The following is a 19,089-nucleotide window of genomic DNA, read 5'->3' as shown; positions in this document are numbered from 1 at the left end:
TCTGTTTGCCTGAAGGATCATTTTGTTGATCACCCTGTTAATAAAAGTTAACTGAAAGTCCCTCTCATTCTTTAGCATTTAGTTTGTAATCAGTGTCCATTTGGAATATGTCGTCAATTCAAAATTTGAAGCAGAATACAATTAACTAGTTTCTGTTTTGTAATATCCTATTTCTGCTTCCCGACCTTATATGTCTTTGTGACTCAAATGTTCCGAGTTCTCTGCAATCTCTTTAAAACAAGCAATGGTAACTTTTCTAAACTTTAACAGTTATTTGGTAGTTTAAAAACTATATTCTAGAGATCAAACCATTCATCCTGGAAAGGACTTTTATCTTTGTCTTCTATAAACACTGAAAGCAGTGTTGAAAGATGGAGAGGCTGACAGTGACAGATTACCTTTAGTTTTGTTTTCCTGTTTAGCTTAGGTGGACGCTGTGCAGCGCTGTGCTCCCCTGTAACACAACCCCGTGGACTCGGACGGCGTCGTTCTTGTTCTCAGGCGTCCCCCATCTCTGCGCTGTGTTGGGCTGTGGCATGCAACAGGCAGATGTATTTTAGCTGAGTGGTGCTTGCATTCCCATGGAGAATCATATAAAGCCAAATGAACACTAGGAGTCAATTCTAGTTAAAAACTGCAAGAGGCAGAAATAATTGGCACCCTCTAGCTTCCTCAGCTGCGTTATACAGCGCTGTGAGTTGTTTCCTCTACGTTTCTCACAGAGCCCGAAGCTCGCCGTACACTCCCCACATGTGAGCAAGGCTGTCAGTTTGAAGGAAATGATAATGCAGTGGTTATTGAAGTGTGAGCTGTGAAACTGTGATGTAATTGGTTGCAGGGATGAATATGTCTCTTTTCTGAGGGGATCTGTTTTACTGATCTGTCATTTCTAAAACATAAATCATCACGACATCAGAAGTGCAACGTTGTGGGGACTGAAAGGGTTCAAAGAGTTCAAAGGGCAATGGAGGGCCTATCTCTCATTGGAAACTGAGCCCCAAAAGAGAGGCACCAAGTTCCTTCTTTACCTTTTAACATCTTTCTCTGAACATGGACTTGTATGTTGGATGATTTTTGTTTGTTTAGCAAAAGGCCTATATGCACATTTCAAGTTGCTGGTAAGGAGAAAAAAAGGAAAAATTTTAAACTGCCAACCTAAAGACAGGGTGGGGGGCATGTGGTTATGGGACTAAAGAGCACTGGGAAGAAACACTGAACTGAGACTCGGGGGAGGGACATTGGAGGGGAAGGACGAGCAGTGGGGAAAGCCGCCTTCTCAGGCAACTCCTCTCTGTCGTCAAAACAAGCGTCTCTCTTTGCCATCACATGCAGGACAATTGCTTCTCCCTGATGCTCCTTGACTGTAGCCTGATGGAGACCTGTGTCTAACACAGGCGTGACGATGTGGGTTGTCTGTAGTTCTCGCGCAGCCTGAGCTCCGGTGTCTCTTCCTGGCACGGGCTCCCAGCAGAGGGCAGGACCAGGTGCTAGATGCCAGGGGTGATGCCAGGACAGCCGGGGGACAAGGCCTCGGTGGGCCGGACCGGTGCTGTGGGCTGCGCGAGGGGGCAGCCTGCGCGTCCGCGCGCCCGGCCGTGGGTGACGGAGCAACCTCCTCGGCTGCGCGGCGTGGTACGGCAGTCGGCGGCTCGCTGTGCTTGCCGCGGGGGCACTCGGCCAACCAGGAGCGTTAGATCACGCCGTTCTCCCTTCGGGGAGAATTTTGCAGGGACTTGTTCCTTGAAAACAGTTCAAAATAATTGTTCTTTCAAAAGGAGTAAGTTATAAATTGTTACTTTTGCAAACTGTAGGTAGCTGTGGACTCTGAGAGAGAAATTTGCTGTCAGCGTCACAAATACAGTCCCAGAGTAATTGTCTGTAGCGACTGAATTTACATGTCTGCATCACACAACCAGCTTAGACTGAGAGCTCTGCTGCAGAATATAAAGATTTTAAATTTATGCATGTGACCAGTATGTTTTCTTTTTTTAAAGGGAAAGCTTTAAAATACCAATAATATTCTGTAGTTTATTTTCTGAGATGCATGCACATCCATAATGGATTAACAGCATGTTTTAACAAACCATTTATTTGCTTTAGGAGTGACAGAGAGAAGCTGTTTCAAACAGGATCTCTCATCACCGTCTATCTCTAGTCACCTCCTACTGAACTTAAGGTTGAATACTGGGGGTCATGAGGGAAAGAAAACAATAATTAAAGGGGAAAAGTTGATTGAGCTGTTTTTTCTCCTTCAGTACGATTAGCACGTGAGAAGCTGGCTGAGTACTCTACTGTATATCATTAGTTCAAACATTTCTGACTTGATTTAACTTTAATGGTGGCTTTTTAAGTTGCATTTCTGTATTTTGTGCCGAGTGGCTTAAGTAAGAAAGGCTGTAAAAGTTCTCCAAAGATCTTGTTTCTATAAATCTTAATCTTGGAATTCCTTTAGATTGCCATTGTGCTGTTGCTAAGAGTCCCCCCACCTCCCCGAAAGTTGTCATGAGTTCTTTTATTAAAGCTCAGAAAATTATTCTTAGACTAACAGAGGTGGGGAGTAAAGCAGGAGTGTTTACAGAGTTCACTTCTAAATTGACTGTGATAAGTGGCAATGCAATGTATTATGATTAGAGGTTTCTGGGAGACTCTTTAAGAAGGTTAACTGCGAGGCAGCTCTCAAAAGAAAGCATTTATCTTAGTGGTCATCCTTCAGTGTTTTATACTACTGAGAATTTTTTTGTGGGTGGTTAGAACCATTTTTTTGTGTTTTATTAGCTGTATCTTGAATACCTCCTACAAGCTGAATGACAGTTTAGGGTTATTAAATCTGTTCTTAGTACATTCTTTTATCCATAGTTAATCTTGACTAAATATATGTTAGTGAACAACCCTTTTTGCTCAGTTGTTGCCCATATTTGTTAAAGAAATTATTCCATTTGACGTTTGTTTAGGCTGCAGTTTGATAAAACACTGTATACAATATACTTTTTCGGTTTGGCATTCAACAGAGTCTTTCATGGATTTATTTCTTCTTGCATTATCTTATCTTCCCTTCTAGTATACTACGGCTTCCTTTTCATATTAAGTAATTTTTTTCAGTTCAGGACAGACACTTTTACAAATGCATACTCTATGTCTGTATTGCTAGAGATCTGTAAGATTGCACTTTTCAGGTGTTAGGTTACATTTATAACTGAGTTACTTTGGTATCATCTGCTTTCTTCAGTCCTGTGTATGGTCTTTAATTAAATTATTCTTTAATACCACCTCCAGTGACTTTGCTAAGAGATTTAAATGAGCACCTTTGTCTAAAATCCATGGCTATTATCAGATTAATAGTTGATAGATCCTCCAAGGAAAGATATCTCTATTTCACTGAGGAATGGCCTATGTAGTACAAAGTCATTTTTATCTGTAATTGCTATCATGGTAATTTTCACAGAAACTTGATCATTCTCAAGGTGTGTGCATTGTTCTTTCTTACTGTAGATGTAGAAAATTAAATTTAAAAGATCTTGGACCTTAGCTCCAAGGACTACTGTATTAACTGAGACAGAGAATAAATCAGCTTAAAATATAGAATCATAGAATAATAGGGTTGCTGGTAAACTTATGCCTTGGAAGAAGATCAACTATACGGGAGTCATTTCTAACAGATGTTTGCCCAGCTTGTTCAAAATGACTTCCCGTGATGGAGACCATCTTTTCCCAGCAATACTTAAGTGCCATCATCATTAGACCTTGGCTGGGCTTTAGGAGGAAGGAGAAGCACAACTTTTACTTCCTGCAGTTTATGCACATCGCTACTTGTTCTGGCTGCCATGGACATGGAAAAAAAAAGTTCTATTTCACTCTGAAACAGCATTTTATGTTCTTATTATCAAGTCCCCACTCATAGCCTAATTATTGTAGTTCTTTCAGTTTTTTTCCTGTAGGTCGTTTCGATGATTGTTTTTGTTGCTCTCCCTTGAACAGTTCCCACTTTTTTCATGGAGAATCATATCCAGAATGGATTTAGTGTTCCAGCTGAGTCCTTCTGAAGTATATCAAAAGGATCACTTCCTCTGTCTTATATTCTATTTCTAATTACACTTTGCAGTACGTTTGCTGTTTTCACAACAGATCATCAATACTGAGTTCCTCCTCAGTTTTCCAGACTGTTTCTCTGGTTTGTTGAAAGACCACTTAAACTTTTATTCCTCTCTTCATGGCTCTTGCAAATCCTCTGAGTTTCAAGTCTCACTGAAATGTAATAAGCAGATTTTCTGGTCCATCATTCATGTAGTTAATAAAAGCATCAAATAGAATGGAGTCTGGAATAGACCTAGGTGGAATTCCACTTGCTTGAATAAATGAATTGCTGGCGATTATGAAGGGATTGTTCCTACCATCTTTACTTTTGTATGTTAGTACAAAGTGATGCTAAGTATATGAAGATATTTTTACAAACTTCCTTGGTGTTTCTTACGGGAATCATTAATACCTTAGGCCTTAAGCTCACAGTTGCAAGTGTGATCATCAAGATACTGTTGTATTCACTCTTTGTATTAAGGAGGTTGACTTGAGATTGCTGTACTGTTGAATGCAGTCAGGCTTTGCCAGGGGAGGTGAAATTTAATTTCTAGGGTTTTGCTCTTCCTGGAAAAAGTCCTTCCTCCCCTTTTTGCAATGGGCAACTGTTATATAGTGGAAGCTATATAGATGGGGATTCCTAGGAATTATTTTGCTAGTATTTGATAAGTCAAAGGAAAATACAAAGTAGAAGACTAATAAAATGGATTTCTTACCACTGTGGAGCAAATGCTGTTAGACATGTACTGTATTAATCTGAGCGTTTACTTAATTTTACTACATACAATTAGAGTGATTTTTCTTGGTGTTAAAAGTACTATCCCAGTATTTGTATAACAGATTAGTTTGCCAAAAAAGAGAGGAAAAACTACTAATAGCAAAAAGGATTACTCTTTATAAATATTACTGTTAAAGAATGTCATTTAATTCACTGCTCTAATAAATTATTTTAAAATGTATTTTATTACCATCATTTATTAAACAATAAGGAGACATTTTGGCTGCAAATAGTGATAACATCTCTATAGAACTGTATTTGGATAGTCATTTCTTTTGCTGACACAGTAGATAATTAGGAATTATAAATTATGCTTACACTCTTAAGCATGCTAGCTGGAGAGTATATCAGACGGTATGTTGTTCTTGGTGCCAGTTCAGGTCCTGATTTTCAAAAATCCTTGCACAGAAATGCACGATGACGTTCAGTTTCTAGCGGTGAAGTGGAAGTGCACTACTTACCTGAGAGATTTAGATGAAGACTTTTCCACCCCTTTACATTTTTGAAAGAAGTTTACTTCATGTTTGTTAATGAGAAAGTCATTATTGTCAGCTGTTTTATTGGCGTCTTAGCCCTGTCCCTACTGGTCAGATAATGATATTTCAAATGTTTTTCTCACAAATGGCAATACACCTTCATTTTTAGCAGAGTCACTGGCTAGCTCAAGTAAATTGATTTTGTTCATGGGATTTTGTTCTTCCCCAGGAAATCTCAGGTGTGCTGGCAGGGTAGTACAGTAACTTCCACGGCCAGGGGCAAACCTGCCTGTGATATGTAATAACACAGAGGTATAATGGTGTGGAGCTCCAGGGCTATCCACACCAGCAGCTTCCTAAATGCTTGGGCACACTACAGTGCATCACTAGCATGGACTTTGTCTTCTTTTAAGCTACGTCTTCCAGGGACTCAGTGGAGGAACTATATGTGTTCATATGTTAGGCCATGCAGACATGAAGGAGGCTGCTTTGGTTTCTTTAGATGCCCTGTCATAACCTGCATCTTTATTTTGTGCTCTGTATAGTGATAACATAAACTGTGGGCCTCTCTGTCTTTCCTTTGTATTGAAGTAGTTGTGTAATAACTAAAGATGTAAGCAAGCAAAGTGTGTCCTTTGGTAGAAAATACAGTTCAGTCCAGCTCTGCTGAACTCTTGTTAACCCGGATGTCTGGTTAAATGCCACTGGATTATACATTTGAGGTTATTACTGTTCAAATTATCCGTGATAATAGAGGTAGATAATACATGGACAAACTCCAGGAGCAGGTCTGTGCAGGCAAGTGCAGACAGATGCAGGCCTGCTCTGCCCGTGCCCCCGGCGGGCTGTAGGGGAGCCAGCTCCAGCCTGCAAGCCGTCAGCACGCCGCGTGGCACTATGCCCAAGCTCAAACACCTTGTCACTGAGATAAATGAGGCTTTACAGCTTCTGAACTGAAGCTGACACACATTCAGGCAGCTTCAGGAGTCCTGGCAGTGTGAGCTTGAGTTCACCTGCCTATTTCTCTGGAGGTATTCATCGTTCCACGTAGCCGTGGAAAGCTTTCAGTAGAAATCCATGTCTTTCTATGCTTGTGCAGTCTTTCCTCAACGTTCATAGGTTTAAGCCCTCCCAACCCCACTTGCAGTTGCTATAATGATAAGAATTAAAAAATACATTGACAAAAATAATATGAATTTTGGGGGGATGGTTTGAAGTTCTGTATGTACTCAGCATTGGATACTAATCTTGGAGGATCTCAGTGGAGCATTTACAAAGTCATATGACAGCAGCTACTTCACATGACTATGAACTGTTATTTCCTGGAGCTGTCTGGATATGGAGCAGTATGATAAGAGGTACTTTGCCAAGATAGGAGCAGTGATGTGCTGAATGCAGTTGTCTCATGAACCAGCATATTGTCCACATTGTGTGTGAGCATTTTGACAGGTTAATAGAGAATAAACACCGTGAAAGAGTGTACAGACAATTGCGAAATAAGATTTTGTTAGCCTTCCCTTGCAAAGACATTCTCATTACCTCTGGTTGGCTTTCATAACCCCTCAACATCACCAGTTCAGAAACGGTGCACCAGGGTCTGCAAAAAGCCGCTGCAGACTCCAGAGTGCCGGTTTTTCGAAGCTTGCTGGCCAGCTCTCCTCTCCTGGTTTTTACCTCATCTGCTGAGGAAAGTTTTACCTCATCTGCTGCCACAACGTGGGGCTAGACAGTGCTGCACAGTTGCACAGTTACGACCACAAGAATATGTAACCATTCTGGCTGGTCATACAATAAACATAAATATGAGTAAATCCCATTATCAAATGTTGAAACGGTACCAAAAATGGCAGTAGTTCTGACTCACCTTTTTCACCGGTCAGGTTTGTGTTTTCCCCACCAATCCTCAGGCAGTGAAGTAGTGTGGTCTCTGGAAAAGTAAAAATTTGGTGTACCTTAGTTTAGTTTTCAAGTTGATTTAGAAATTTTATTCTGTTTGTAGCTTCTTTACAGCAGTAAAATCTGTGTTACACATAATAAAATAACATCATTAGAAACCTGGTAGGTGGCAAGTACTTATCATGAAACTTGCTATTAGATGAGCAGACATACCTACGTAACTTTAAAATAAATCTGATTAGATTGAAAAACCTTGGGAGTTCTGCGATATAGCTTTCTTCACCTATTTTCACCCTGACCATGTTGGGTTTATGACCATTAAGTCCATATTCACCTTTAGATATTAAACAAATTTATTTCTAGAATTATGGTATAAGTCAGTTTGTATTTTACTGTTTACCTGAGATACCTACTTTACAGTAATAATTACCATGAATTAAAGGCTAGGATTTAATCCCACTAGTGTAAATTGCAAACAGGGCAAATCCTTGGTCCACATATCCTGAAAATGAGAGGATTGTTGTGAAGTCTGTTTTTAAAAATTGTTCCAAATATCAACAAGAATAGTTGCATGATGCAAATTGAAAACACTTTTTTGGGGAAAACATTTCTAAAACAGAAAATAGACTTGTATGTAAAATGTACTGCAGAAAAAAAGTGATATTGTGTGCCATTTTTCTTTCCGATTGAATCAGGTGTTAAAAAGCAGGTGTATCTAGATTTTATGGTGCATAAATTCTCTGCTTTCTGCAAGGTGAGAGGAATAACTGAATACAATAGCAAATCAGCTTTTTTTCTATCTCAGTGCATTTAAAATTTCAGATTTTAAAGAAAATTTTAGGGAATTAGTATCTTATTTGAACACAACACATGAAAAGTCTGAGAGTCTGGTACAGATTATTATGCAGCAAGTTTTTTGCATTATTTTGAGGTTTATGGCAAACAATAAACTTATATCTCATACTTTATATCTTTAACATTCTGATTAACATTATAGATGTGTGACCCTTTACTATCTTTTATTCTTTAATACCTGTTATTAAAAATAATTAATAGCTTTTTTTAAAATTAAGACTGTTGGAGACTTATGGCATCCTCTTTTAAACATTATTTAACCATGATTAGAATGAAGAAGACAGAATAATAAATGAGACTATTTAAGTGTATGAATAAAATGCAACTGTTTATCTAAAATTGATCCGTGTCTCATAACTTTGAGAGTAAAATAAATGGGTTGTTTTTCTTTGAATCCATCAGAAATATTGTCCTTTAAATATTTACATTAATACATTAGGAACTTTGAAATAAAAGTGAAATAGCTTTCTTGACGTTTTTGCTGGCAAGCAGAAAGACTGTGAGAATTCCAAACTTTAAGCTCACCTTGGCTCTATGAAGTTCATGAGCCGTATTCTTACGTTTATTAGCAGTTGGAGCTTAAGGTTAATTTATGGCTCATTTATTCATGTTTATTTTTTAATGATTGATCTTATATAGTTCTGGAAAAAGGCATAGGCCATAACATACTCTTTTCTAAAAGCTATTAAATATAATATGCTTTTTCTTGGCTGATAAGTCATAGTCTATCATTGCATGCATTGTAGACAGTGAATATATATCTTTTATTTAAGAAAATAGGGGACTGATTGTGGTATTGCCAACATGACCCTTTCAGAGTATAAGAAATAATAAGTTGCGCCAAGATCTATGCTTCCAAACTACATGTTTTTAAAATCACTGTTGTCCTATGTCCTCATGAACTACTTAGGATGCGACCTTCCTAGCTTCTATGTGTTTCTACATGTTTCTGAGCGCTGTAAGTTTCTGTTTGCTTTACTGAGATTGAGGGGTCAAGATTCCAAAGGTAAAGATTCCTCAAGAACTGTTAGTTCAAGGAATATTGCTAGATATTATATAGTAGTAAAATATACTGAGATAAATGTTTATGATATATTAAAATCATGAAAAATCAATAGAAATACCATTTTGGCTAATCAGTTTATTTCATGATTTGATTTTGCCTGACAATATTTGCTATTTAAAGACTGTTCAAAATTTAATTGATCCTGGTGGTTAAAAGAAACATCTCTTGAAGTACTTTTGTTCGGTTTTAATGAGAAGATAACAATTTTTATTTTATTCTGTTTTATCAGACAGGAAGCATTGCTTGCTGCAATTAGTGAAAAAGATGCAAACATTGCCTTGCTTGAACTGTCTGCTTCAAAGAAAAAGAAGACTCAGGAGGAAGTAATGGCTCTTAAACGAGAGAAAGACAGATTAGTGCATCAGTTAAAACAGCAGGTGGGGAGACATTCGTTTTCATACTTTTATGGCAACTGAAGATTGGCATTATTTTCATTTGTACTATTTTATTCTAACCTTATACTGAAAGTCTTCAAGCCAGGCCTGACATGTGACAGCAGTTGCGAAAGGTAGGAGGTACTTAATATAAATGTTTCTGTATTGCTTCTTTATGGTTGTTATGCTTTTAGCTGCATGTTTGCTTGGCTCATATTATATGCAGCCAATATACTTTCTGTTTTCCCTCCTCATATAGCTTCCACCTTCTTCATTACGTGCAACAGAGGAGAGCAGAGCTCTTTGCAGTAAAGCAAGATCGATCCTTTCTGTTGACTGTTTCTAACCTTTTCTGTTCAGTTATTTGTTCATCTCTTGTAAAATAATTGTCTGTTCAGAAGGTGCCAGGCTTTCTGAGAGGTTATCTGGAAATCACGATTATCCTTAAAATACATTCCCAAATGAGTAAAAATCACCCTGTCTCCACAACCATAAGTCATTTGAGGTTTTAAAAGGAAACATGTAGTTACAAACTCTAGAAATGGATTTTATCACAAGCAAATTTGTGTTCTGCTTTATTATAGAGAAAAATCGCCATAATAGATACAGTACACGTAACAGACAGTAGCCAAGGATCCCTTCTCTGTCTAACTGAAATGTTTAAAATAGCACAAAGACATACTGTGCAGTGACTACTTGCCTCATTTTTAGAAGGTAATACTCATAGCCAAAAGAGGTACTATAGGATCAGCAGGACAAGCAAGAGGACAAAGGATGTTCAGATAACCTAGGTACTAAAGACCTGTGCTGTATGTCATATGCATATGTTGTTAAACACCTTTCCTCTTTCAGAACAGGTGAAAAAGGTGAGAAAGATGTTTTCAGACCATGTCGGAGAGTGTTGTTTCTGATGTTTTCCTTTGTGAGACTGAGTTCTGTGATGGTTACTTGAGGAGGAGAATATCACTGGGCAAAATCCTTCTGGTCTCCGTAGCCTCTCAAAGTAACCACTCTGCTGTTAGGCAGTGTGCCATTTCACAACTGAGCATGTCGTGCTAATAATGTTTAGGACATACTGCATAGTCAACGTTATGACTCTTCATTCTGAATCATGCATTACATAACGTAGATCTTCACGCATTCAGTAACAGAAAGTTAAGGAAAACCCTCGCTGCTAAGCTAAATTCCCAATAGCCCCGACCTCATGCACCTAATCATTATAGCTTTCTCCCACAGGTCTGTAGAAATAGGAAACAGCCCCTGAGCATGAACTTACCATCCACTCATGATGCTGACTTCATTACAGACATTCCAGCCAAGTACCTGGGTGCCAGCCATGATGCACACATGTCTCAGGTCAGTCAGGAGACATTTCACCCAAATTTCATCTGCTAAATAGGCAGATAGGCTTTATGCTTTTTAGTACTTGATCCCACTGTGCTGCATCTGCAGAAGATGTTGGGTTCCAAATAATTGTAGGGATTTTTGTTTTGTTTAGTTTTGGAAAAGCAATGGCTGTTATTTTCTCTTATGTTTCAGATCCTTTCTTTTTTCACTCTCATCTTTCCTTATTGAGGAGTAAATGAATATGCAGCTTTGCCACGCTCTCTGATTTCTGTCATGGATATATTTAAAATGCTTGCCAGATATGTGGGAAGACTGTTTTGCCTTTTTTCTTAAAAAAAAAAAAGCCCCAAAACAAAAAACTTTTTTCTTGCTTTTCCTTTTTTTATGTTTAAGCTGTTGCTGAAAGTTGTTCAAACATTCATAACTTCCTTCAGCAAGAGTGGAGAAACAGCAGAAAAGGATTTCTAGAGAGCCATTGTTTTGGATAACTGGTTAGAATTGTAACCAAATACTTCAAATATCTCCATCATTTATAGTGATAAAGATCTTCAGTAAAGCTATTTAACTAGATTAAATTGATGCCAAAATAATCTCTCTTTTATCTCTGACACCGCAAGAAAAAGGAGACACCAGGAACAGGAATGTGGTTTAACTAGGTCACAACTTTATTACACTTAAGCATTATCTGATAATAGAGGTTGTAGGGATCATTCATACTTCTTTAATCCCTTTTGGGGGGGAACCACTGTCAACCTCCAAATCTTCCGCGTGTATGCCCAACACGATTGCTTGTTATCGCTGCTCTTCCTTGATTAGACTGTTTGCGCTGTGGGTAAAACTGATGGATTCTACACTCTGTGACATATCCACCCTGTTCTTCAGGTTTATGAAATGAGTACACAATAGTGAATCTATTGTGATTTACTTTAATCAGAGAACTAGGACATTAGTGAATGATCAGTTGTATGCAGCATCAGATTTTTTCTGATTTATACAATGAAATGGCCTTATTCCTCCCATTCCACATTTTCCACAACTGTTAAACTGCAGAAAGAAAGATTAAAAAAAAACCCCAAACCCTAGCTTCTCCACCCTAATGCAATAATAAAAAAAAGGAGAAATATTTCTAAATATTAGAAGATGATTGACTAGGTGATGCCAAACATTAGGCCCCAAATCCACTCCTGTTCTGAACCTGTAGGGGGAATTTTTGCTTTCATGATCAAAGCAAAATGGTGAGCAGTGATAAAAATCTGTATTCCCTTTATGTATATCCACAGCAGCAGATAGATTTATGATACATCTCCCTGTCCAATCAAACAGGAAGCCTTCTATTCGCGGCTACAGAGGGCTGGGATCTCATCAAGGCAGCAGGACAAAGGGTGAGAAATGCAGACTGTAAAGAATCCAGGGACTTTCTTTTCATGTTGCTCCTTTTCATGTTTTATGTTGCTCCCTGCAAAGGTTCCCTGTCTTTCAGATGGTGATGGGACAGCTAGGCTGAAGATGAAACATTGTGGCTGAAAGTTATGTTAGGAGAGCACCAGTAAGAGTAGGTTTTTCCTGCTCAACAAAGAGGCATCAGCTGATATCAGTAAATGTGTCCATATAAATAAGAGGATGCAGTGCCTTCTTTATCCTTCAGAATCTTTTTTTCAATTCATACATGTATTCTGATAGGTTTATATCCTATGGGAAGTCCCATTCTTGATTTGCATATGAAATAATGCATATCTCCTGCATATAAAAAATACTACTGTATTTCTACCATGTTGCTACAAAACTGGTACTATTCTAGCTGCATCTGTTTTAGGAGATTTCTTCATTAAATGAAAGAGTATTTTCTACTGAATTTCAGGAGAAAGTTATTTTTCTCCATCTATTTCTGTCTTCCTTTGACAATTCCTGGCAATTACTTCTAAAATTCCCCAAATTTTGAGAAGTATTCTCCCCAGAACCTGACTTTCACTTCACTGTTTTTTTTAGAGCTGCAAAACATAGGACAGCAGTTGTTGTGGCGGGGAGCAACAGTCAGTAGAGATGATGTCTTATACATCATGCAGACAAGCTACTGGGGCATCATTTGTAGTTATGTTAGAATGTTAACAGAATTTAGAAATTTGCCTTTAACATATTTTAGCCTTTCCTGGAAATCTACATATGTTGTTTTAGATATCAGCAAAGCTCATATAGGAGCAAGGTCCTAGAGTTCCTTTAGATAATCTTGTTACATTTTCCTCAGTATATTGTGGAATTCTTTTTATGATGCTGCAATTAAGCTTATCTGCTCTCCTTTCCTACTGCATGTCTCCTAAGAACATCTTGTTTTTCAAAGAGTTGTCATTTTAGCAAAAAAGCAATAATCTGGTTAGCCTTCAGTGAGGATGAGGTTTACCTTTTAAAAATAGAAAATATTATTTTTATCAAGTTTTATTTTGTGGCCTTTATAGACAGGTGAATCAATTTGGCCTAAATAAAAGGTGTTCTGAATCTCTGACTCTCATGCTCTGTCATCATACATCTCAGACAGTTTTTGATTAGCTTTTTGCTTTTGTTTGCAATTTGGGGAGTTTCTACCTCAAAAACTTTTTGAGACTCTGCTTCTGAGTCTCTTTGAGACTCTGCTTCTGCTGCTGTCTACCCCAGTGGCATCCTAGACTTTGTAATATATTTGATAAACTCCAAATCTCTATTTCTAGACATTTTAAATCTTGCTGTACTCTGAGTCATTGCAATGGATGATACCTAAAAATGTGCAGCATTGTACTCCAAGAGCTCTAAGGTCTGGGATGCAGTTTGCTGTTGTTGTTGAGTGGATGACCTCACTGCCTTTTTAGAAACTTTGAAATAAGAGAGAGAAAGAGTGGTGTGTATGAGAATCCGTCATTCATCAGAAACCAAGGTTTCCAAAGCACGAGGTGCCCTGGAGCATCCTCTGAGGAGTAAGGGAAGTCACTGTCTTCGTGTGGAAAATCCCATTGAGGAAGGTAGGTTTCCTAGAGTCAGAATGTTTTTCAGGCAAAAAAATGTGAATCCTCCTCCTTAATGCGTCTGTGCACAGAAGAGAGGGCCGAGTACTGCTCTTTGTCCTTGCTAACTTTGAGGAGGCCAGTGAGGGTCACGTTTAAGGGAAGGGGTTGTGGAGTTTTAATGGATATACTTCGTAACATTTATAGGTGCTTATCTAGGAGGAACATCAAAATGTTTGCAAATTTATCTACTGCTACTGAAAGTGCTGTACAAAAGCTCTGCTGGCTCCCACCATGCGAGGTTATTGTAAGCATCAAAAGCCTGCTTCATATTTAAAGAGATAGGGCACAGTATGTAGTAGATGTCTTAAAGGTTCAGGAGGTCAGTTCTATTAAACTCAGTGGAGTAACCCAAAGTATTGAGGTTACTCATAGAGTTTTATTGTTGTTGGATTAAGGCCAAAGAAACAGATTCTATCACAGTGCTGTAATGTATCACAGACTTGCACTGAGACTGAATTGCCTAAATGCAAATGTAGCTGCGTTTGCCACAGACTTGCACTGTGATGAACTGCTCTAGTCACTCTGGTAGACTCTTAGAGCATCCTGGTGTATTTCGTATTTCAACTGGAAGCATCTTGGCTCTCCATAAACTTCCACAGAGTGGCGTCAAAAGAGTGTTAAAATTGTGCCACAGGAAATTCCTGTGTGAGGGAGAAAAATAACAAGTATTTTCCAATACCTAGGCATAGGATGCCGTTGTCTAAACAGACACCATTGCGTCAAAGGGGCTGGACAGTGTACTGCCTCCTTAGGCATGGGCAGTCGTGTTCTTTGTCTGTCCATGTTGTACACTTTACATTATTTTACCTTTTATTTTCAATGTGGTTTGTCTTATAAAAAGTGAAGTCAGTTACTACTCAGTTTGGAGGCAAAATATTCACTTTCCAAATGCAAAAATTTAGCCATCTGCACCCCTTTCTTTTTAATTAATCAATTATTTAGTCATAAAATATATTTAGTGGAACATTTATATTCACTTGTAATTCTTCAATAATTTGGTAAGGTTTTTGTCTGTGTTCAATGTGGGGGAATTTTTACACGTTGACAAATGTCCTGATTTCCATGGCTTGACTGTGCCTGGAGAGTGACAAAGCAGACCCTGATACTAATCTAAACTAAAATAGAATAAAATGAGAAACAGAATGTCTTCAGAAATGAATGTTTAAAAAATGTCTTCATTACAAATTTCAGGTTTTTTTCCTCTTTTTAAACACTTCATGACTTACATAATGCTCTTAGCACCAAATGTGCAGTTGGATGCCTTTCTCCAATTAGCCTTAGCATTTGGTATTAGGAAAATAACATTTTCGATTCCACTGACATACTAAAGGCTAGCAGCAATCCCTAAACAAAGGGTAGGAAGGCCAAACAGATTCTAAATTATCAAGATATACTACTTTTGACATAATTTGTCCCAGTTCTTCACATTGAAAAGGAAGAAGTATCTTAAAGGAATGAAATGTACTGCCTGTGTAAGGAAATGAGAACATTTTAACAAATATGTATGATTTATTTTAAATATGAAGCTGCAGACCATATATTAAAGACCGAAATATTATTTATGTGGATGAATTTAGGAGTCTTTTCGTGGATTCTGACTGTGTGAGTTTTATTTAAACTCCTTTTGTTTCTAAGCTGGAAGAAATACATTGGTTTTCTGTCAAGTGCTGGTTTACTTTTGCAGGTTACTTCACATTATGTTTTGATTATTTATGAAAGTTATTTGTATCACAGTATATCCACCGGTAAAACTGGGGACAATAATATTGACATCTCCGTTGCAGACATATTTTCATAAAAATGATCATATGTAATTGTAATGGTTTACATAATTCTTTTAGTTGCTGCAATCTGCCAGTAAAATATTTATTAGTTTAAATAAATGGAATGTATAGTAATACTCTCCCAGCAAAAAAAATAGAACTACTGGAATTGCTTTGATTCATACACTAAATTCTGTATTTTGAGAGCCATAGAGCTTAATAAAGGCTTAAAAGACCATTCAGAAATACAGTATTAAACAAGATCACCACTAGGGCTTGGCTGAGTGATTACATAATATTTATAACGACCCTGGCCAAGATTCCTTTTGAGAATTCCAAGATAGATATTTTTAGAGAAATTTGTATAGTGATGCAATTCTTCATGAAATAATTAGCTTAAAGTCCATTTTTAGAACATCTCAAGCGATTTTGGTAGGAGCAGAAGACACTGCTTTGTTACTATTTCATTCAGAACTTGGATACTGCGAGTAAATGTCCCAGTTGCCTCTTTTCACTGCTGGGATAGAGAGCCAAAAATGTAAGTGGAATTGGCCAAAACGCAAGGTCTTCTAACTCCTTGAGAACATTTTATTTTTCTTTTCAAAACATGAAATTAGAAACCTTTTCAGTGTTTTCAAGACTGCAGGTGTACAGAATACTCTGGCCAGAGGCAAAGCTGGTGTTTGGCAGCCTCCTCTAGTCTATTAGTTCGCTACTCTATATTTCATCACATGAACATATTGCTAATGATACAAAAAGGGTGAGAAACAATCAAGGAATTTAAAAAATCTGTGTAACCGCAGTTTCTCAACAAATTAACCACTAGCAATATTTTCCCCTACATGCACTACGTAGAAGTATTTCTTACTAATTAACATCCAAATGTTTCAAAGAACGCTTTCAACAGCAAAGGAGAAAAACAGAATTGAAGGCAGCAAGTTGCATTATATACACAGTTCTGGTTAAATACATCAGAAGTGGTGCTAATGTAATATTATGGTGGTGACATCAAGCACTCAAGAATAACCCAGTTACCAAAGTTAAAATTTCCCTGTTACATGAATTCAGCTGTATTGCACTGTGTATTTTATGTTATTAAAATTGTTTTTTATATTATAGTATAAGAAGAAGAGGAGGGTTAGAAATTGTTGTGATTGTAATTAGTCTGGCAGCCCAAAACATCCTTCTGCAACACTGTACATTAATTAATTGCATTTAGGTCCTCTAATATTTAGCAAGTGTGGGAACAGACGCAGTCAAGCAGTGCTTTCTTACAGAGTCTTTCGACTCTACTGTCTGTAGACCTTGCTGTCTGTAATACTATCCTGGTACTGTGCTGAAGTCTATATTTGGTTCATAATCAGTATTGCTTCTGTTGCTGTCAAACTAAGCTAATGTTTCTGATTGCCTTAAATTTCTCAGTTGGAAATTCTGTGGGAGCACAGGACTGTTGTTGTTATTATTGTCCACAAATCTACTTTATTTGTTGTATTGTTAAATCTGTTACTGCCCAGTAAATAGGATCGTGTTAAGAAGCCATTCACACATGTACTGCATTTGACCACTGTACTACCTTTCCCCCCCCCTTCTGTTTACACTGGTTACCATCACTCATAATATTGTCTGCACCTAACTTTGAACCCAGGAGTAGTCTGAGACCCTGAACTTGCAGGAGCCTTATTTTTGTTACGATTGTGCTGTATAAGCTCAGATGTATTTAGCAGCGATGAGTGAGCGTGCTGCTGCACCCAGCGGTTCTGACTCCTCTGTGCATGTTTCCCTTCCCATGCTACTGGCAGCAGGCGTCAATGTGTACGTGTGGTGCAGCCAGCATAGTTAACAGCCTTTACTAGCTATAAAAGCTTTTATCAGAGTTCTTGGTTCTGAAGTCTGTCAAAGGTTGTCCATGTTTCATTATGTACTTTGTTTTATTTTGGCAGGTAGGAATAGAAGTTCAAAAATTTCATGTATTAAATTCTAATATTAGGAAAATCAGTTTGTTACTTTTTCCTTAAAGATTCTCAGGCAGTGTGGCAGAATGGCAATTAATCTCTGACTTTAAATGTGTCTACTCGGATCCCATTGAATTTGACACAAGCAGCCCATGTATTCAGTAGCTGAAATAGCTTTACTGGCTTAAAAATCCTTATAGTTTATACTTCTCTACTAATTAGAAATAACCTAAGGCGATATATCTGCACGTCTTAACATTGGATTTTTTCCCCTTCCTTTCTAATCTGAATGTTTTCTCAATTTTGCCAAGCACAGTTTGGATATAAATCCAATGAGCATGGATTAGAGTGGGGGTGGAACAGCAGAGTACCACCAGGCAAAAAAATGTGCGAGTGTGTATCTAACAGTGGTTGCCTGATCAAAGTAATTACTTCAGAAGAAATATTCTGTCCTGGGAAAGTACTGAAAATGTTGGCTGTACTCATGCAGCACTTTTCACATAATCTCAGCAAAATAGGAGAATTTGTATTTATAGAAGTCTAAGGACTCAAGTCATAGTTGGATATTGTAGATACTGTATCTATACCTAGCTATAAGTTGAGTCCTTTTCGTTTGTTTTTCCCTCTTGTGCTCTCAGGAATCCGAATTCTTTCTAATGGTATTTTTACACCAACATTTGCCAGTGAGCAGGGTTTTTTGGCCTCATGGCCTACAGTGGTCAGGCCCTGGAGGCGTCGTAGGGCCCAGTACAGTCGTCCTTTCCTACTTTGTAGGTGGTGATCTGTTTCTGTTTGTTCTCTGTTCGAGTTGTCTCTTGAGGAGCTTATAGCATATCTGAAGCATGGTCATGTCTAATGGCACTCTTTTTCCCTGGCGATAATCTTGTTGTGAACTTCTACTAGAACCTCTCTATAGCTATAGCTGTCCGAACTCACTTTGTTCAGACCAGGTTTGCCAGTCTTAAATGGAAAAAATAGTCAATGCACATATGAAATCATGTATATATTAATGCTGGTATTCTTACAATTTTTTGTCTGGCTCGCTGGATGGGTGAAAATGGCTACTAAATATCTCAAATGAGAATAGTGAATATGCATATCTTCATTGTATAAATATGAGTGAACTTCCAAGCCAAAACACTTTTTTCTCTGTGAGACGTTTGTGAAACATGACATTAAGTTCTACTACAAAGCATCTCATGATAATAAAGCTAAATATAGTTTAACACTTGACCTCAAGTGCTGTGCTAAGTACCAATTATTCCAAAAATATTGTAAAAACTGGGTCTCAGATTTTTCTGCTCTGGTTATTTATTCCTGTCATGGTGGATAAAACTTACCATCTCTACAATCTATCATCAAACAAAAGTTAGCTATAGGCAAAATGTCTCTGTAAAACACATCAAGACGGTGTTGTGATGTATCTTTATTTCTGTCCATATTTTAATATACCATTAATGTGTTGAAATTTATATTTTG

General features: G+C 37.8%; 1 protein-coding gene across 2 annotated transcripts in view; it reads left to right on the top strand.

The window, feature by feature from the left end:
* The window catches only part of ERC2 (ELKS/RAB6-interacting/CAST family member 2), a 492,995-nt gene that overhangs the window by 379,925 nt on the left and 93,981 nt on the right, over window positions 1-19,089 (top strand). For both annotated transcript variants that reach the window (XM_064518915.1, XM_064518916.1), the window contains exon 16: window positions 9,372-9,519. In XM_064518915.1, coding sequence (XP_064374985.1) covers window positions 9,372-9,519 — 148 coding nt within the window. The remainder of the gene's footprint in view (window positions 1-9,371; window positions 9,520-19,089) is intronic.

This window comes from Dromaius novaehollandiae, chromosome 12 (assembly GCF_036370855.1).
Source record: "Dromaius novaehollandiae isolate bDroNov1 chromosome 12, bDroNov1.hap1, whole genome shotgun sequence".
NCBI lineage: Eukaryota > Metazoa > Chordata > Aves > Casuariiformes > Dromaiidae > Dromaius > Dromaius novaehollandiae.
Note: the sequence above shows the minus strand (reverse complement) of the source record. Positions and strands in the feature narration are given on the sequence as shown.